We start from the raw sequence: 19839 nt of genomic DNA, 5'->3' as shown, positions 1-19839 counted from the left end.
AGCCCCCCGGTCTTGCGCTCGCCCTCCCCTTCCTGTGCGCCCCAGGGCCCCTCAGTATCCTGGGCGCGCCCGCCTTTCCCGTGCGCCCCCGGGCCCCTCGGTGCCCCGTGCGGTCCCGCTGTCGGAACGGCCGGATGGCGCGGGGCCGCTCCGTGACGCATTTCCAACCACCAGGAACCTCGGCTCGGCCGAGCGCGCGCCCGACGCCTCGGGGCACGCGCCTCGTGCACGCGCGCCTCCACGTGACCCCCGCGCCGGCCAACCGGCACGCAGGGATTTGGGGGGCAAAGCGCGGCCCCGCGAGCAGTTGCGGCGGGAGAGCGGCGGGCCGAGAGCGTGACTCGCCCGCTCCGGCGCTGCCTGCTTCCCCGCCGCCGCCTCCCGCCGCCGCGCGCAGCCATGTCCGAGGAAAAGCCCAAGGTAAGGGCCGGCGGGCGCGGGGCCGGGGCCCCTGGGTCGGCCCCGCGCTCGCGCCGTCCCCGCCGCCCCCCGCCCCGGTCCGCGCCCGGCACCCTCCGCCACCTCGGGATGGAGGGGGAAGGGGAGGCGGTGTCTGCGGGGTTTCCCCGCGCCCTGGGCCTCCTGCCCCTCCCCCCGCACGCCGCGCCGCTCCCCTCCCCCTCCTACCCGGCTCCGCCCCGCCCAGGCCCCGCCCTGCTGCTGCTCCGCCCCATCCAGGCTCCGCCCCGGCCCCGCCCCGGCCCGGCCCCGCCCCGAGGCGCTCCTCGCCCCACCCAGGGTCCGCCTTGACGGTCCGGGTCCCGCCCCTCGGCTCGTGGGCGCCTTGCAGTTCCCGGAGCCTCGCTCGGGCGGACCTTGGACACAGCGGCGGGGGGCGCGGCCCCTGACCGGACCCTCCCCGCCGGGACCCCTGAGCCACCTCCGGATTCACCCTCCCTCTGCTCCCATCCGCGACCCTATCCGGGACCTACCCCTAGCCTTGACCTTTGCCCCACTACCCCTTTCTCTCCGGAGCCGTGCTTTCCCAGGACCTTTCTCGCCGAGACCTTTCCCGGCTGCTGCCCTTTCGGCCCCCCGCGGTCCGCGCCTCCGCCCTGCGGGGTCTGGACGATCCCCCTTATGTCTTCGTAGGGCGCGGAGAGGGCGCACGCTGGGTACCCGCGGCGAGCCCGCCCCAGCCGCGTCCTGCTGCGCCCTCCAGTGTGTGCCCTCCCTTATTCATCGACGTCCTCGGAGTGTGTGCCCGCCCACCTCTCCATCACCTCCTCCGGTGTGCGCTCGGCCCTCCCCGTCGCGTTCTCTACTGTGCACCTCCCCCTTACCTACCGCGTCGGGGTCGCTGACCTGTCCTCTTCCCCATCACACCCTCTGACGTGTGCTCCCCCCTTCCCGTCGCGCCCTTTGCGGTGTGCTCCCCATCCTTTTTGGGCTCCCTGGTGTTGGCCCCTCACTTCGGTGCGTTGGCAGTCAGTTCTTAGGAGGATCCGACGTTATGTTACGTGCTCTAATTGTGTGTGTGTGTGTGTATTTTTTGTCTGCACTGTTGGGGTCTATTTTTTTTTGCCCAAGGGGAAGATCAGCTGAGCTGAATGCTTGGCATATAGGTGGCCTCCGATATCAGCCTGTTTGGTACTGGAGATGGCACCCCCTCTGCACAGAGACCGGAGCCCAGCCTCCGTACACACAGGAGGCAGAGCTGGGGTTGGGTGGACCCTCCCGGAGCCCCCCGTCAGGCCTTGGTGGAAGCTTGCACCGTCCTCGCCGTGACTTGAGAAGAGGTCACACTCCCGCACAGCCTCGTCGTTCCAGATGTGGTCGGAGCCTTTGCTTTTTACCAGCTCAGCCTTTATACCGGTTTCCCATCTTGGGTGGATTGTCTTCAGTGAGGCAAATATAAACGCCTTTACGGTTCTCTGGGGCTTCCTCTGACTGACGCGTAAATACGTGCGGCGCTCGGTGTCTTTGCTGTACTTAAACTTTACTGTTAGGTGGTCACCTTCTATGTTCCAGTTCAGTTGAGTGAACTTGGTTTAACTACTACTTTAAAGAAAAGATGTTTACTTATTTATTTTGAGAGAGAGCATGCAGGGGAGGGGCAGAGAGAGAGGGAGAGAGAGAACCCCAAGCCGGCTCCGCACCGTCAGCACAGAGCCGGACATGGGGCTCAAGCCCATGAACCATGAGATGGTGACCTGAGCCGAAATCAAGAGTCGGATGCTCAGCTGACTGAGTCCGCCAGGTGCCCCTGTTTTCACTACTTCTGAACTGAGGCGGGGCTGTGCCCTGTGAGCCTGGAGAGGGCAGGAGGCACGCTCCCAAGCCATCATGGTGCTGGGATAAAACCTTGTGGGTCAGTTGGGAAAACAGCCCCCTCTGGTTGAGGCAGAGGGTTGACCTTGGTGATTTGAGGTCACGTTTCTTTCCTTTCACTCCTGTTTACTAGGAACTCGCTAGGGGTCCGGGACAGGCCATTGGTTTAGTGTTCCTTCATTAGCAGGGAGAGGGGCTGGTGACCTTCCCTGTCCCCACAGCCCCCGAGGGAGCTGGTGCCCCCAGCACCCTCCCTGAGCCCCTCCTGCCATGTTCCTCCACCTGGACTTGCAGCCCCCGCCTGGCTTGTTTGCGTCCTGGGCGCTGTGTCTGTTTGCTTTGCCACGTCGCTATCTTTTCGTTAAAAAAGCAAATGCGTTCTCTATCCACACGCAGAAGAACGAAGTTGGACTCTTACCTCGCACCATGCACAAAAAAGCAACTTGAAATAGATCGAGGACCCAAATGTAAGACCTGAAACAAAACTCTCAGGAGAAGACCTAGGACAAAAGCTTCCTGACATTGGACTTGGCAATGACTTCTGGATGTGACAGCCCAGGCACAGCAACAGAAGGAAAAAATAGGCAAATCGCACTATTTGAAAATTAAAAATTGTGTGCATCAAGAGACACCATCCGTAGAGTCCGAAGCACCCCACAGAGTGGGAGAAAATATTTGCAAATCATCTGGTAATGGGTTAATACCCAGAATATGTAGATCACCCTTAAAAACAGCACCAAAAAAGAACCTTATTCAAAAATGGACCAAACTCTTTTTTTTTTTTTTTTTAAGTTTTTTTTTTAACGTTTTATTTATTTTTGAGACAGGGAGAGACAGAGCATGAACAGGGGAGGGTCAGAGAGAGGGAGACACAGAATCGGAAACAGGCTCCAGGCTCTGAGCGGTCAGCACAGAGCCTGACGCGGGGCTCGAACTCACGGACCGCGAGATCGTGACCTGAGCCGAAGTCGGCCGCTTAACCGACTGAGCCACCCAGGCGCCCCTAAAAATGGACCAAACTCTTGAATAGACATTTCCCCAAAGAAGATCCGCAAATGGCCAAAAAGCACGTGACGTATGCTCAGTGTTGCTAACAGGGAAACGCAAATCAAAACCCCAGTGAGACACGCCTCACACCCGCGGGGTGGCCGCTATAAGAAAACAGAAACACGCGTCACTGGTGAGACCGTGCAGCTGTTGGGACGCTTGTGCCCTGATGGTGGGAATGTAAAACGGGGTGGTCACCGGAGAAACACCATGGGTGTTTCTAAAAAAATTAAAAATGGAATTACCACATGCCCCTGCGATCCCGCTTCAGGGCGTGGGCCCCAAAACCCTGAAAGCAGGGACTCCGAGCCATCCTTGTTCACCCACGTTCACTGCAGCGTCCTTCGTAATAGCTACAATGTGGAAGCGACCCAAGGGTCCTCAGTTCCACAGGACGAAAAGGGTTCCGGAGATGGATGCGGTGAAGGTTGTAGGACATCAGGAGTGTATTTCATACCAACCTAAAGTGGTTAAGCAGTAGATTTTATGTTACACGTATTCTAACACAAGACAAATTGAAAAAAAAAATCCTCTCTCTAAGCGGGTATGAATGCGGCACCCCGGATTGGATCCCAGAACAGGAAAGGACCTTAGTGGGGACATTGGGAAAATGCCAGGAAAGCTTGGCGTCCCGTTCCTAGAGACGCACGCCAGTGCTGGCTTCTCAGGTGCCGGATGGGTGTGGCGTGTGGGGTGCTGAGGTGAGGGGGAGCCGGCGAGGGGGGTGTGCGGCTGGAGCCCAGTTCTGCACCTTTTCTGTAAATTCCAAAATGAAAGCTTTATTTGAAAAAAAAAAAAAAAAAAAAAAGCACTCAACAAATGCATCCTTCGTCTCTGGGGAGAGGGGGATGCTCACGGGAGCGCCCCAGCTCCCACCTTGGACACCCCGCTTGCGCTGCCCGCTTGCCCACAGAGGAGTCCATATTCTGGAGAAGGAGGCCACCAGCCGGTCCACCTGTGTCCTGGGGCTGCTGCTCTCCCGGAGCCCTCCGTGTCCCCAGCAACCCGCGTGCCTGGGCACCGAGGGAGGGATAGGAACGGCCGTGGAGGCAGAGGCGGTACAGATGAGCCCTGCCCCCTGCCCTCAGCCCTCGTGCCAGAGAAAGGCGGGGGTGTGTGACAGTTGACATTAAACTCTATTTCTGAAAGGGCTCAGGCCAGCTTCGTCATTTTGTTCAAAATAAACGACTCCTGTCTTCCCCGGCAGTACCAGATAAGTGAGGTGGCCCTGTGCCCACGGCACCTGCCGTGGCCGCCCCCATGGCTCTGGGCAGTGGCTCGGGGACCCGGGCACCCCCAAGAGCCTGCTGCTCAGGGTTCTCCTTAGTCGTGAACCTTCGTTGTCTTGTCTTCCCAGTCTGTATAAGTCTGTACAACCTGTGAGTATGTGGTTTAAGAATAATCTTGTAACAAAGATGGAATTTTTTTTCTAGACTTATTAAGCAGATTTTTTCCTTTGAATTTAGGATCTGAAAATTTTTTAGATTTGCACTGTTTCCTCTCAGATGCTTAACAAATACAAAAGTGAATTGTGTGTAAAAATGAAACAGTCATAGGAGTGATTCTAGATCGTAGAACTTTAAGAGTTCAGTTTCATTTATTTATTAAAAAAACTTTTTTTTAGCATTTACTTATTTTTGAGAGACGGAGCGTGAGCAGGGGAGGGGCAGAGCGACAGGGGGAGACACCTGAAGCAGGCTCCAGGCTCCGAGCTGTCAGCACAGAGCCTGACTCAGGGCTCGAGCTCACAATCCGCGAGATCGTGACCTGAGCCGACGTCGGACGATTAACCGACTGAGCCACCCAGGCGCCCCTAGAATTCTGTTCTTTTTAAAGACTTACACCCCAGCAGTTACCCCCAGACTCGCGGGTGAAAACGGCGGCTATTTGGAGATGTGGTCCTGAGACCCGGTTTTGCGTGTCTTTGCAGGAGGGGGTGAAGACCGAGAACGACCACATCAACCTGAAAGTGGCCGGGCAGGATGGCTCCGTCGTCCAGTTCAAAATCAAGAGACACACGCCGCTGAGCAAGCTGATGAAGGCGTACTGCGAGAGGCAGGTGCGTGCAGCCCTGCCGAGGGCCAGGCCGTGCATGTGTGTGCAGTGCGTGTGTCCTGTGTGTGCGCGCGGGTGTGTGCAGCGCGTGTGCGTCGCGTGTGCGTGCCCTGCGTGTGTGCGTGCGCGTGGTCTTGCTCGGCGGCAGTTATCCGGTGCCCCTGTCGGTCACCGCCATCAGCTCTTCCTCGTGCGCACCTGTCACACCGCCTGCCCTTCCTCCGGAGTCTGGCGGGTCCTCCTGATGCAGCTGGGGTCACGTTCAGCTGCAGAGCAGTGAGCGCGCGCGCGGTTCTCCGGCAGCCAGAACACGTGTGTGTGCACGCCGCCCTCCTCACTGCGGTTTGCAGAAAGTGCTTGATTCCCTCCCTTTGCTCGGCCGTGCGCGCAGCGGAGCGATTGGCCGGCACCCGCCCCCACCCCGCGGTGGCGGGCCGGCCGCTGTAGCTGTCCTCCGGGTCAGCAGCGTCTCTACAGACTTGGGGCTCACGCAGCGCTTGTGCTTCCCGCCGCCGTGTCCCGTGTCCTCGTTCTCGCTCTGGGACTGCCTTTGCCCCGGGGCTCTGCGCCACCCGAGGACCTACGTGGCGGCATCGCTGTGGCATCGCCGTGGCGCGTGGCCCGCCCGGCCTCTGCTCCCTTGGGTGGGAGGCGGTCTTGCTCCGAATGCTTTGCAAATGCTGGTGGTTGGTTGGTTCCCGTCTTGGCTCTGATGATGCCTTGGGCTTGTTCTTAAAAACACTATAAAAATCCTACGTGCCGTCCTCTTTTTCTCCCTTCTTTTCAGACTTGCTCCTCGGAGGCGGTCGCTCCCAGCCCCTTCAACTGTTTCGCTCTTTCTTGGTAAATAGGTTTCTGTTTCTGTTTCTTCATGTTTTTGGCCTTAGAGATTATTTTCCCCCAAGAAGGGTGGAAAGTCCTAGCTCTCTGACCCTGCTGTCTGTCCACGTCCCTGCCCCTGTCCTTCCAGTAGATTGCCCTGGAATGTGCCGGGTTCTGCCGAGGCCCAGGAGGTGCTGCCCCGGAGCCCGGCTCCTGTCCACGTCGGGTTTCTGTTGGTCAGGTGGCGGTCGTGTGTGATTTTCTGGGTGTCCGTCAGTAACGTGTCAGCCACGGTCTCCACAAGTGCCGTACCTCCACAGTACCTGGCCTTGGGCACTGTGGGTGCATCTTTGGCGTCCGGCCGCCCTCCTGCCCCTTCCTGCCCGGGCCACACCGGTGGCACAGCTGTCATCGTGGAGCCACCCTGGAATCCATCTGGAGGCTTCTTTTGCCTGCATCCTGTGTGTCTTCTGGATGAATCTTCATCCCGTCTCCCAGCATCTTACTCGAAAGGGTTATCAAGGGCAGCGTCTTTGAGACTCTGTTCTGAAAATGATTTGCTTTTCATGAACCTTCACACTTCACTATTTGGCTGCACGTAGATTTCTAGGTTGAATTTCTAGAAAAGTCTTTTTTTTTTGGAGTTATCACATCGAGTTCTTCTAATGTTGGTGCAGCGAGTTTGGGGACATTCTGATCCTCTGTCCTTTGAATGCACTTTGCTTTTCTCTGAGAGCTTTTGGGACCTTCTTCTCCTGTCCAGACACCTCGCCCTCATGTGCTTTGAGAGCATGATCGTCCCCTTCACTCTCTTGGCACTTTCTACTTTGTTTTTTCTAAACTAATTTCTACACCCAACGTGGGGCTTGAACTCACGACCCTGAGATCAGGGGCCACATGCTCCACCGCGCCACCGACTGAGCCAGCCAGGCGCCCCTCCGGTACTTTCCACGTAGAAACTTTTCAGTTCAGGAAACACGACTTATGTTGGTTCTTCCGTGACTGGCCTCTCCCGTCCTGTCCCCCGTGTTCGGAACGCCCACGCATGTTGGAGTCACCTCTTCTGGAGCTGTCCCTCGAGATCATCGCTGCCCACCTGGCACTGACCGGGCTTTAGCGTTCCTGACGGTTTTCTTTCCGGAAGATCCTCTCAACTTTCTGTTCCCACCTTATGCGGACAGACCTGCTTCTGTCATGACATCTAATTTCCAAATGGTCTTCATTCCTCCCTGTTCTCTGAGGGTTTCTCTCCCCAGTAGTCGGTAATGCTCGTTTTCTGCCTCCCGGAGGATTTCTAGTGTGTGTGACCTCTGGCCCCTCCCTTCCCCTGGGTCTGGTGCTTTCCTTCTTTGCTGGCTGCATGTCTCACGTGCCTGAGCCTGTCTTCACACGGTCCCCCAAGTCCTGGTGAGCTGCTCATATTTAAGAATGCAGCCCAGACAGCTGCTGACCCACTCGCCACCACGGGGTGACCTGCCAGGACTGGTGGTTTTGTGGGGGGGGGCTCCCAGGCGTCGCAACCTGTGAGGCAGCAGATCTCCCAGAAGAGGCCCCCCCGGGCTCCTGCCTGTGCCCTGGGGGTGCAGCCGGATGGGCGAAATGGGGCTGCCGTCACTCGTCCCTCGTATCCTGAGTCCAGGGCTCGGCGTTAACCTCTCCAGGAAGTAGACCTTTTGCCCTTGGGAGGTGCCAGCTGCTTGGGGCTTGGGGGGCCCCGATATGGGGGTCCAATAGGAACTTTGAGGCAGTCATCCAAAATCAGCTGTGTGCTACATCTCTGCCTCTGGGTGCCCGTGTGCGAGTCCCTAGGCCTCCGGGGGCTCCCTGTCTTGCCCCCACCGCCACCCTGACCTTGGGGTCTCGTGTCCACAGCCCCGCAGCCCCCAGCCAGCAGCCATGTCGTCTGCCTGCTGGCCCGTCTCCTCTCCTGTTTTCTTTGTCCTTCGTTGTTTTATGTCTTCCCAGGAGGTTCAGGGGGAGCAGAGATGCATGTTTTCATGCTGCCTGTTGTGTTCAAGCGAAGTCAGAATTGCTTTTTAAGAGGAGGTGCTTTTTCTCATCGACCACGTTCGCCGTGCCCTGGGGACGCAGAAAGTCTGCCTGTGTTGCTGCCTGGACAGAAACGCTCTGCTGCAGCCCCCCCCGGGCCCGGGGGTCAGGACTGCTTCCCACCCGCACGCGGCCCTTGACCACAGGCCTCGTCCTTACCTGACGGCTTCTCTTGGAGGAGTTTAAAAAAACATTTTTTTTTTAAACGTTCATTCGTTTTTGAGAGACAGAGAGCATGAGCAGGGGAGGGGCAGAGAGAGAGGGAGACACAGAATCCGAAGCGGGCTCCAGGCTCCGAGCTGTGAGCACAGAGCCCGACGCGGGGCTCGAACCCACGAGCTTCGAGATCCTGACCTGAGCCGAAGTCGGGGGCTTAGCTGACAGAGCCCCCCCAGGTGCCCCTCTCAAAGTTTTCAAGGCGCCCCTCTCCAACAGTGAAGGATTGTGCTGGCTCCTCGAGGGAAATGAGGGGGTGGGTGGGGCCGGGCACTTGCAGCAGCTGGAGAGTGTCAGAGCAGTGGTTTCTGGAATTATCCCTGCTGGGGCATCACGTGAAAGAGATTGTAGGCCCACTGGCAAGCTTTTATAATCAAGTGGATCAAAAAGCTCTATGTTTAGGGGCGCCTGGGTGGCGCAGTCGGTTAAGCGTCCGACTTCAGCCAGGTCACAATCTCGCGGTCCGGGAGTTCGAGCCCCGCGTCAGGCTCTGGGCTGATGGCTCGGAGCCTGGAGCCTGTTTCCGGTTCTGTGTCTCTCTCTCTCTCTCTGCCCCTCCCCCGTTCATGCTCTGTCTCTCTCTGTCCCAAAAATAAATAAAAACGTTGAAAAAAATTAAAAAAAAAAAAAAGCTCTATGTTCAGAATTCAGGTGTTTTGAGATAAATGTCTTGTTTTTTGGAATTAATGTGTTATCTGGAAATATCTAACGATAATTGGTTTTTCTTTTCAGGGCTTGTCAATGAGACAGATTAGATTCAGGTTTGACGGGCAGCCGATTAATGAAACAGACACCCCTGCGCAGGTATGAAAGCTCCGTGTGTGTGCGCTTTCTGGCTCCTTCCCGCCGCGCTCGACCCGCTCCTGTTGGGAAGGGCTTGAAAGCTGCTGATGGGTGCTCATGCAGAATACTCTTCATTTCTTAATGGTTTTAATTATTAGGTTATTTAACTTTCTTGGTAACGTACATTTCTGAGAGAGAGCGAGAGAGAGAGACCGAGCGTGAGTGGGGGAGGGGCAGAGAGAGGGAGACACAGAATCCGAAGCGGGCTCCAGGCTTCGAGCTGTTGGCACAGAGCCCTACCTGGGGCTCGAACCTACAAACCGTGAGGTCGTGACCTCAGCTGAAGTCGGATGCTTAACTGAGCCACCCAGGCGCCCCTAGGTTATTTCATTTTTAAATTCTGAACGTTCTGAAGTTTTTGAAATGAGAAACGTGCACTTGGTCACATAGCATCCTCCACACCGGGGGATGGGGCAGGAGGACCGGGTGCTGAGCGGCTGCGTCTGGGTCATGGACGAGGGTCACGCAGACCCTCCTGGCACCTCTCCCGGACGTGGTTTCCACCCACCCCCCGTCTGGACGCTGAACTTACAGCTCAGTTACTGTCCTGATTCTCGTGCCCTTTCCGTATTTATGCACGCGGGGCATGGGTGCCGAGGACAGGCACAGCCGTCATCATCAGCCACACAGTTTCTCCTCTGCGTAGCCCCCACACCTCCGTCCCGTCACGGCGCATCACGCTGAGGTGAGGAGGGCTTCGGCCTTGAGGTCGGCAGGACGGCCTTGGGCTCGAGAGCCACTGACCCTCACGGAGTCCCCACCTTCTGCGTCTGCAGAGTGGCGAGGGTGCCCGTTTTCTCCCCTTCGCGGAGTTGTGGGAATCGTGGGCCTGGTTCGCGTGCGGGGACCGCGCGGCGAGAGGCTGTGTCTCTGCCCGCCCCCGGGTGTCACGCGGCTGGCACCGGGGTCGGAGCCGGAGGCGCTCCCCGCCGGCCCCAGCGCGCCTTCTCTGTGTTTCTGGGAAACGTTACTGCTTCCAGCCAAACAGCCTGTTTCAATTGGCAGAGGCTTCCTTGTGTTCAGAGAAGGGCGGACGAGGCGAGGTGGTCGTGTGCCCTCTGTGGGGGAAAGCGGCAGCGGGCGGGAAACGTTTGTGGCTTCCCTGCCCTGGTCTAGAGGGAGAGGGAAGGGGCAGAGTGGGGCAGCCAGCGGTGCTCCCACTTGTGCGGTTTAGATTCAGCCTGCTTTGGAGCTCACGGGCATGGCCCCGCTGCGCCTGTCATGAGGTATGTGGTCCTGCTGGTCCCCAGGACTCCGCACCGCTCGTTAGAGGCGTCTGATGGGAAAATGATTTTGCGTCACGTTCAGTAAAAGTTGTATTTATTTCATTTTTTGTCAGAGAGGGGAGAGAGAATCTTAAGCAGGCTCCACGCTCTTGGCACGGAGCCTGACATGGGGCTCGGTCCCGTGACCCCGGGATCACGACCTGAGCTGAAACCAAGAGTCGGACGTTCGACTGACCGAGCTGCCCAGGCGCCCCTCAGTAAAAATTTTAGACACTTGTTTATGTTTAAATGAGACTCAGTTTTTCTTTCTTTCAAAGGTTTTATTTTTTTAAGTAACCTGGGCACCCAACATGGGGCTCGAACTTACAGCTGAGATCGAGTCTCCTGCTGTATGGACTGAGCCAGCCAGGTGCCCCAGAGTCTTACTTTTTCCATCAGCGTCCTTAGCTTTGCACGTTCTTTTGTAAGTTCCATCAGGGGAGGCTTGGGGGTGGACAGGGCTTCTTGGAGATCCAAAACCAGCATCTTTTCCCTGCACGGTACACACGAGGACGGGTTTGGGGACGGCGTCCTCCAGGGTGAGGAAGACAGGTCCGTTCTGTGACAGTGAGGAAAGTAACCGCTGTCGCTCTCTCCCCGTGCCCGTCACGCCGCCCCCCGCCAGCTGGAGATGGAGGACGAGGACACCATCGACGTGTTCCAGCAGCAGACGGGAGGCTCGCGGGACAGCCGCTGTCGCTAAGGGCGCCGCCTCTACAAGGACCGTCCCCACCGTGTCTTCGGCCTTGCGTCTGCTGTTGAATAGTGAACAAGTGGCCATGCCAGTCACAAAGGAGTCTGCAGAGACCCGAGGACAGTCACCAAAATTACTTTCCTCTCTGACATTTTGCGAGGGCAATTCAGAACTCTGTCTGCAGGGGGCCACCGCTGACACCCGGCCAGTCACACTTGTCTTTGCGTAAGATGAGTTGCGAGGTTTCTTTTGGTTTGTTTTTGCTTTCATTTTCGTCCCCCCCCCCCCCCCCCAGAACATTGGCCCAAACTGTGGTCTGCAGGTTCAGTTTTCGTCTAGATGGGGATTTTACCCCAGGTATTGAGCGCCGCCCCCCCCCCCCCCGCCCCCACATATTCCAGCTGAGAACTCCCAGCACCACAGTGGGGATGCTTCCGTTGGACAGGTTTTGGGGGCAATTTGGCGATGGAGACAAACTTTCACTATTTCGTATAGGCACAGGTTTTTAAAATGCTAAGTGTTGCATTTTAGAATATGGTAAAGTTGAAGGGAAAATACTGGAATGTGTTTTTGAAAGGTAAAATGAAGGATAACCAGGTCCTTCAGTAACATGGCGCTGGGTGCCCCGCTCCTCGAGTGGCCCTGTGGTCGGGGTCTGGGGTCCAGGAGCCATCGCCACCCACTGCCTGGTGCCCGGTGCCACGGCACGGGCAAAGGTCAATGCAGCAAAAACCCTTCTCCCCTGAACAGAGACGAAAGTAACCCCCACATTTCTCACTTGGTAATAGTGCCGTGGCCTCAGATTTCTCCTCGCATTTGCTTCGGACGAATAATTATGGTCTATATATTAAAAAGCAAGATTCAGTATTGCACTTAACGTTTTTGTGTAAAAGACCTGCTTCCGAGTGTGTTACCAGTGAAGCCCATGGAAAGGTGACCCCGCGTTGCCCTCCTGGACTTGGGCTGTGCTGCTTTGCAAACAGCTACGGGGTTTACGCTTTAGTACGTGATTGCAGTTCTGTGAGATGTTTTGGGATCTGTACCAATTAAGCCCCGATAGTTTTCCTCCTGTCGTTCTGTATGGACCCACTGCTGCCTTGTTCTAGTCCCGGAGTGTGACCATGACCGTCCTCTCTTGCTTGCCTGAAATCTTGCTGAAGATGTTCGCATTTCCTTTGTGTTTTGCTGTTCGGGCATGGGTGGGACGTCTGCTGGCTCTGTTGTGTTTATTCCCCAATTTGTACATTATTTGTTGTCCTTTGCTACTGTAAACAGTAAATATAGTTTGGTATTCTGTCTCTTGGCTTGTCTTCAATACTGCGTTTGGCTATTGGGGCCTAGGTCACAATTCCGTATCTGTACGGACCGTGCAGCGAGGTATGTACGCTTGAAGGCCGGTTATCCAAAAGTAAGTATTCACCTGATGGCTGCCATCCGCATCCTTGCAGCTAAACCCACGCCGGTCCCGGCATTCTCCTGTCGAGGGGGGCACCCCCTCATTCCTCATGAGCTCTCCCAGTCTGCAGCTGAACCAGCGGCATGACACTTTTCCTCTCTGGGGTGTCGTGTGTAAAGACAGGGTAGATTTTGGGGGCAGGTGAATAGGGACGTTGGTCTGGGCTTCTCAAGTTTTTGGTGTTCGATACAAGGCTACTTTCCCTTGTGCAGTGAACAGCCTACTTACTTACAATATCTTGTATACCCTTACTCTAAAATATGCGTACTTGGGAGGTTTGTTTGCATTGTTTAATTTCATTCAGTTCAGTAAATACTGCCATGCCCAGGTACCGAAGCTGCATCCGCGAACAAATCAGACAGAAACTCCTTGTCCTCATGGAACATGTAAACTCTCTATTTCCAGGAGACAGATAACAACAATAAATAAATTTTATATTATGCTAATAGATTATATAGGGCATTATATGGCAAATTCTATAGAATAATAGGTAGGATGTAAATGTGGAGATGAAAACTTGTTTTTTAAAAGGTGTACATGTCTTTGCACGGGAGAGCCATAAAGGAGTAAATGTGTTTACTTTCTTTGAAGCCAGGCAGTGGGGTTCTAAGAAACATAGGTAGATTGCCAAATCACAGTGGGTCATCTGGGAATAGAACCACCATGACATGAAAAAAAGGGCTGTTTATCCCCACGTTACACAATCGTGCAGAAGCCTGAGAAGCAAGGAGCTGGAAGGGGTGGTTGGAGAAAGCCACTCCTAGCCTATCCCAGCTAGGGCGCCGCTGCCTCAGGGCCACGCTGGTTGGCATGTGGGCAGGTGGGCAGGGCAGGAGTTGCTACTTTTCCCTCTCTGGCCTTCCTGGGGCTCCCCTCTTCGCGGAGGGGTTCCTGTGGGGCCACGCTGATGCAGAAGAAAACCACCCTGGCACCAGTCGTCTTCCAACCTAAGGCCTGTCTGAAGGAAGTCGGGGGCATCAAATGCCTTCTTCATGGATCCTCTTGCTTTCACTGCATTGGGCCTGAAAGTCACTCTGCAATGGCCCTGTGCCACAGATGTATTTTTTTTTTAAGTTTATTTTGAGAGAGAGGGAGAGTGCGAGCAGGGGAGGAGCAGAGTATCCTAAGCAGGATCTGCGCTATCAGGGCAGATTCTGGATGCCGAGGTGGAGTTTGAACTCATGAACCATGAGATCGTGATCTGAGCCGAACTCGAGTCCCACTCTTAACCAACTGAGCCACCCCGGCGCCCCCCACAATGTGTATTTTAACGGATGGGTAGGATCTTCAATTTTTATCCCCGTTCTCGTGGTCTCTTTAAAGAATATACACCTGGAATGAAATCTGCTCAGGCAGCAGTCTACCTGCCCTCGGTTCCCACTGAGTGATGGAGGCAGGATGGAGGCTGCCACCCTCCGTCTCCATACTTTGTCCCTGTCCTGTCCCCCAGGCGCCACCCTCCGTCTCCATGGACGTCCTGTCCCCGTGCTGTCCCCGGCCACGTCCCCCAGGCTCCACCCTCCATCTTCATGGACGTCCTGTCCCCGTGCTGTCCCCCGCCACGTCCCCCAGGCTGCCGTCCTCCGTCTCCATGGACGTCCTGTCCCCGTCAAGTCCCCCAGGCGCCACCTTCCGTCTTCATGGACGTCCTGTCCCCGGCCACGTCCCCTAGGCTCCACCCTCCATCTTCATGGACGTCCTGTCCCCGTGCTGTCCCCCGCCACGTCCCCCAGGCTGCCGTCCTCCGTCTCCATGGACGTCCTGTCCCCGTCAAGTCCCCCAGGCGCCACCCTCCGTCTTCATGAACGTCCCGTCCCCGTGCTGTCCCTCGTCAAGTCCCCCAGGCCGCCGTCCTCCGTCTACCCCTCCCTCATTCCAGTTCTCCGTCTCCATCCCTGGTCCCGATCCTTTAATCAGACCTTCCTGGGGCACCACCGGTAGGATGTAACCCGCTCTGGGCGCCCGCGGCTCCGGGATCTCCCGGAAGACCCAGGCCCTCCAGGAATCTGGATCGCCGGGAGCGACGTTAACCCACAGAGGGGCCGAGGCCCTGGCGTTGGGTAGGAACCTCGGAACCCTGCGATCAGGCCGTCCCGGCCGCCGCGCCTGCGCCGCTCCCCGTGGCGGCGGCGCCACCGCGCACGCGCACGCCGCGTCCCGGAAGGGTTTCCGGGTCCCGGCGTCGACCCGGAAGCAGCCCTGCGGTGGGCGGGAGAGGCCGGCGCTTGGGAGGGGAGGTCGCGCAGCACAGCTGTTGCCGGGACGATGGCGGGGACGGCGCTCAAGAGGCTGATGGCCGAGTACAAACGTGAGTGCGGGGGCCGCGCCTCCAGTCTGGGGACCCGCTCCTCCCCTCCCCCCGTCCGTCCGCCCCGGGTCCCGCGCGTCCCTCGAGCCCGCGCCCCCCCTCTGCCGACCCCGGGCCCTGCGCCCCCCTCCTCCCTTCCCCGGGCTCCCACCCGGCGGTAGAGTCCCTGCTCGGGGAGGCCCAGGGCGCGCACGGCCGTGTGTGGCGGCCTGAGTTGGCGGAGATGTGGGAGCCGTGGACGCCGAAAGCACTGAGTCATGCCCGCTTGTTCCCGCGTAGGCGCGGGGACGGGAGTTTGGTCCTGGGAAACCGTGAGCCCTAACAGTCTGCAGTCCCCTTCCTCCGCTGCGCCCACTGCCTGCTCTTGACTTCATACACGAACTCGTAAAGGGAACGCTTGAAAAAGGACAGTCAGCATCACTACTCCACGAGTTTAGAAATGCGTAAACAGTTCCACGCAGCCTTTGTTTTTGTCTTTGGCTCCTGTAGTAATTTAGAGGACTCCCTCATTCCAGCCTTGCGGGAAAACCGGAATTGCCTACTGAGAAGCTGAAACCAAAAGCGTAAGGAGAAAAAGCGCATTGTGATGCATTTGGGGTGAAAGGTCAGATTTGGCTTTCTCTTGAATAACGGAACAGTTTTTGAGTAGTGCCACCTGTCACGCTTCCTAGGTGGTGCCCAGAGAGCCTCCTTGGTGCTTTCCTCGCCAGGGAAAGCTTCTGATGTTTGGGGAAAGCAAAGGGAGAAACGAAAGACGAAGAACATTCCGTGTTCTGCCTTTTTACAGCCCCGTTGGGAGAGTTGCCAGGAGAGGTCATGGGTGAAACGGATGTGTGGCAGGTGTCGTGAGCTGCTGGTGGAGACAGGGTGGTCGCCCGCTTGTGGGTAAGAGAGGGTCTCTGCAGCCGCAGTCCCGGTTCAGCTGCTGCTTGTTAGCTCTCCGGCCCAGGCCTTGACCTCTGCGCTTCGGTCCTCTGGGAAGGTTAATGCTTTTCAGGATACTTGATAGATAACTCTGATTTTGGTAGCTGGTGTTGTTAGGGTGACATTGAGAGTACTTTAGAAGAAAGTTGGAAGTAAACCAAAATAATGACTGTGATAAAAATAATTGGTAAAAATGCACGGAGCTCAGTCCCGTAACCGGGTTGGTGGCCCTGCACGCGGAGGGTCCGTGTTCGGCGGGAGCACACCAGGGTGATTCACGTGTGGGCTCATTAAAGAAATGTTTAAACACTGCTCGCTGCCAGTGTCCCCTACAGTGGGAGTGTCTTTGAGAGACTTGGGGGCAGAGTATGAACGGAGGGTTGGGTGGGAGTGGGGCACTGTTGCCTGTGTCCTCACGGGAGACCTGGCCGGGGGTCATATGTGTGGGAACACCTGTCATTCCTGCCTTCCCCATCCGTGCTTCGGTGTCTGTCTTAGGCTGTTTAGCCCTGTTTCTAGACTTCGAGAAAAGGTTATTTTCTTGTGTCTTTAGGGAAGGAATCTGTTAAGCCTGCAAGGGGAATTAAGTTCAGGCTGCTGCTTCAATCCAGTCTCTGCATTGTTGAACTTGTATTTCCTAAGGATACTGGCGGTAGCAAAGGTTACTCTTCCCTTTACTGTACTTGCAGAAACTTCATCCGTTATTTCAACCATGTTGTCGTTTTGCAGTAATAAAACACAAATAACGCTTGACTTCCAAAGCCGTATCACAGAAGGGTATCGTATGCATTTTTATGTGTTGATGTGACTTCTCGGAGTCCGTGGGAAGGCAGAGCCCTGAGGAGGTCTCCTGAGCTCGCCGGCCCCTGGTGATCCTGTCGGACGCTAATCTGGGCGCTGCTGTGAAGGCCCCGCCGCAGGTGTCGCAGGTTACTAAACAGCCGTCGTGCAGGTAGGGAGATCATCCTGGATTACTGGGGTACAACCCGTTAACCACACGAGGCCCCGGAACAGAAGAGGCGGGAGAGGAGAGGCAGGAGGGGGCGTCTGAGACGTGCAGAGCACGAGAAGGACTCCACCTGCCGTGGCTGGCTCTGGAGTGGCCAGGAACAGAGGGGCGTGGGTGGCCCGAGAACGTGAGACCCGTCGCTGGCCGACAGCAGTGAGGACCGGGAGCCTCCGTCCCACGGCTGCAGGGAACTGGATTCTGCCGCCAACCTGAGCGGATCTGGGCAGTGCCCTGCCTTGACCGCTGCCCTGTGAGAGTAGAACCACCTGCCCCTTCTGACACACGGAAACCGTGAGGCCATCGGTGGGTGTCGTTTTAAGCCGTTGGGTTTGTGGTGATTTGTCCCATCAGCGATAGAAGATGAATACAGTATGTTACTGAGGGGGTTCTGTGGTTGCTGTATCTTGGAAACATCGTAAATTCCATTTAGTGATTCTCATCTTGTGTGAATTAGCATCCGGTTTGTCTTACCACATCGTAAGGTGACTCATTCATTGTAAAGGTGGACTTTACAGGAACGACCTTTCTGTGAAATGGGCTTTCAGTGGATTGGGATAGGGTTCAGGCATACTTTATCGTATTTGGGAATAGTCACAGGCCTGCAGAGATTTCGAGGGGGCGGAACCTTGGATATGATTCTGTACGGCCCCTGGTTTTCCAAATTGTGTAGGCAGTTGAGTAACAGAGGCAAAACGATTGGCCTAGCTCCTTACAGCCAGGAAAAAGGAGAACCAGAAAAAGAAACCAGATATTTAAAAATTTTTTTTTTTTCAACGTTTATTTATTTTTGGGACAGAGAGAGACAGAGCATGAACAGGGGAGGGGCAGAGAGAGAGGGAGACACAGAATCGGAAACAGGCTCCAGGCTCCGAGCCATCAGCCCAGAGCCTGACGCGGGGCTCGAACTCACGGACCGCGAGATCGTGACCTGGCTGAAGTCGGACGCTTAACCGACTGCGCCACCCAGGCACCCCAAGAAACCAGATATTTTAAACTGGTGTCTTTGCTTGACGTTCTGTCGTCGCCCATCACCCAGCCTTCCCGAGAAGGTTCAAAAACAGACAGGTATTGGGTTCTGGGGGTTTCCTTAAGAAGGCTAAGTGGCTAACAGAAGTCTGCTCTGTCGCTGTTCCAGAGGCCTGGCGTCCCGACTCAGTGTTGGCCGGGCCACGCTCTGCAAGCTCTAGGGAGGAGTCCCTCTTGGCCTCCTGGAGCTTCCGGTAGTTGCCGGCAGTTTTGGCTGTTCCTTGGCTCGTGGCAGCGGAACTCACATCTCTGCCTGTCGTCCCTCTTCTGGAGGTGCCCGTCATAGCTTTAGGACCCACCCCTATCCCATGTGACCCATTTTAACTGCAGTCCATCTGCAAAGCCCCCATTTCCAAACAGAGTCACATTTGGAGATTCTGGGGGACATTATTCAGCCTAGTTCAGTGTTGAATAAGAACCTCAAACTTGCTCGTGTAAAACTGACCTCCTGCTCCTCCTGCACCATTGCTGCTCCCACAGTCCCCGTGTCTCTGTTGGTGGCAGTCGTGTTCTTCCAAGTTTTTGGGCTCAAACCTTAGATTCACCCTTGATGACTCACTTTTTTTTTTTTTTTTTTTTTTAAAGTGTATTTGTTTTGAGAGAGAGAGCACAAACTAGGGAAGAGGCAGGGAGAGAGAGGGAGAGAGAGGATCTCAAGCAGGCTCTACAGCACAGACCCCTCCATCTCAGGAACCGTGACACCACAACGTGAGCTGAAATTGAGAGCTGGACGCTTAACCGACTGAGCCACCCGGGCGCCCCTGTGTTTAACTTTTTTTTTAAATTTTTTTAAATGTTTGTTTATTTCTGAGACAGAGAGAGAACATGAGTGGGGGAGGGGCAGAGAGAGAGAGAGAGAGACAGACAGACAGACACACACAGAATCCAAGGCAGGCTCCAGGCTCTGAGCCGTCAGTACAGAGCCTGATGCAGGGCTCGAACTCATGGACTGTGAGATCATGACCTGAACTGAAGTCGGACGCTCAGCGGACTGAGCCACCCAGGCACCCCTGTGTTTAACTTTTAAAGGAGCAGCCAAGCTATTTTTCTGACTGGTTGTACCACTTGACATTTCTGCTAGCAGTGTATTAAGGAGTTCCACTGATTCTCCTCCCCTGTCCACACTGCGTATGCTGGGTTTTTACATATTTAGCTGTTCTAGAGTGGTATGGTATCTCATTGTAGTTTTTATTTTAAAACATCTTAATTCTGCCATTTTCTGTCCTTGTTTTTCAAATTCAGTTTTTGCCTTAAGTTTATTTACACTAAAAAACAAGCAAACCATCACAGTTCACTCCTTTCTCCCACCTCCCACTGCCTTGCCTCTGGCAACCATCAGCCTGTTCTTTGTATCTACGAGCTTATTTTTTTTAACGTGTATATATTTTAGGTATGTATAATACATATATTTTGATATATATATATATATTTTCTTATCGTATATGACCGATTTTTTTCGGTTTTCCAGTACATATATAAAAGTATGTTTACACTGGACTGTAATCCGTTAAATGTGCAATAGCATTATGTCTAAAAAGAACCAACGTACCTACCTGTGTTTGCCCCATCGCATATCAGCTGCTTTGTTGTAAGTTGATTTGACCGTATATGTGTGGGTTTATTTCTGGGCTGTTTTGTTTCTGTAATCCATGTGTCTGTTTCTGGGCCATTTCTACACTGTTTCAACTACTGCAGCATTGTATTATAGTTTGAAATCAATGGGCCTGATTCTCCAGCTTTGTTCTTTCTCACGTTTGGCTGCCCTGGGTATTTAATGGTTCCGTGCAAATTTTCGGAGTGTTCTATTTTTTGAAAAATGTCATTGGAATTTTGATACGGATCGTATTGAATCTA

The 19839-nt window shown here is 55.3% G+C and overlaps 2 protein-coding genes across 3 annotated transcripts in view; both read left to right on the top strand.

The window, feature by feature from the left end:
* Positions 1 to 299: 299 nt before the first annotated feature.
* On the top strand, positions 300 to 12560 carry SUMO3 (small ubiquitin like modifier 3). The gene is made up of 4 exons (XM_030328695.1): positions 300 to 420; positions 5249 to 5377; positions 9193 to 9264; positions 11194 to 12560. The coding sequence occupies exons 1-4, from the start codon at positions 400 to 402 to the stop codon at positions 11269 to 11271; spliced, it is 300 nt and encodes a 99-aa protein (XP_030184555.1). The 5' UTR covers positions 300 to 399; the 3' UTR covers positions 11272 to 12560.
* A 2344-nt stretch (positions 12561 to 14904) lies between these two features.
* Positions 14905 to 19839, top strand: part of UBE2G2 (ubiquitin conjugating enzyme E2 G2) — a 40114-nt gene continuing 35179 nt past the window's right edge. Inside the window, exon 1 of one of the 2 annotated variants that reach the window (XM_030328693.2) lies at positions 14905 to 15026. In XM_030328693.2, coding sequence (XP_030184553.1) covers positions 14984 to 15026 — 43 coding nt within the window. In that variant the 5' untranslated portion in view covers positions 14905 to 14983. The remainder of the gene's footprint in view (positions 15027 to 19839) is intronic. The other variant, XM_030328694.1, reaches the window with a different exon arrangement.

Source organism: Lynx canadensis, chromosome C2 (genome assembly GCF_007474595.2).
Source record: "Lynx canadensis isolate LIC74 chromosome C2, mLynCan4.pri.v2, whole genome shotgun sequence".
Taxonomy (NCBI): Eukaryota; Metazoa; Chordata; class Mammalia; order Carnivora; family Felidae; genus Lynx; species Lynx canadensis.
The sequence above is the reverse complement of the archived record's forward strand: the minus strand, read 5'-3'. Positions and strand labels throughout refer to the sequence as shown.

Excerpts from the sequence above, each read along its gene's own strand:
- SUMO3 (XM_030328695.1), top strand. The coding sequence starts at position 400 with ATGTCCGAGGAAAAGCCCAAG. Across the intron at positions 421-5,248 it reads TGTCCGAGGAAAAGCCCAAG|GAGGGGGTGAAGACCGAGAA; the intron begins GTAAGGGCCGGC and ends GTGTCTTTGCAG. Across the intron at positions 9,265-11,193 it reads AAACAGACACCCCTGCGCAG|CTGGAGATGGAGGACGAGGA; the intron begins GTATGAAAGCTC and ends GCCCCCCGCCAG.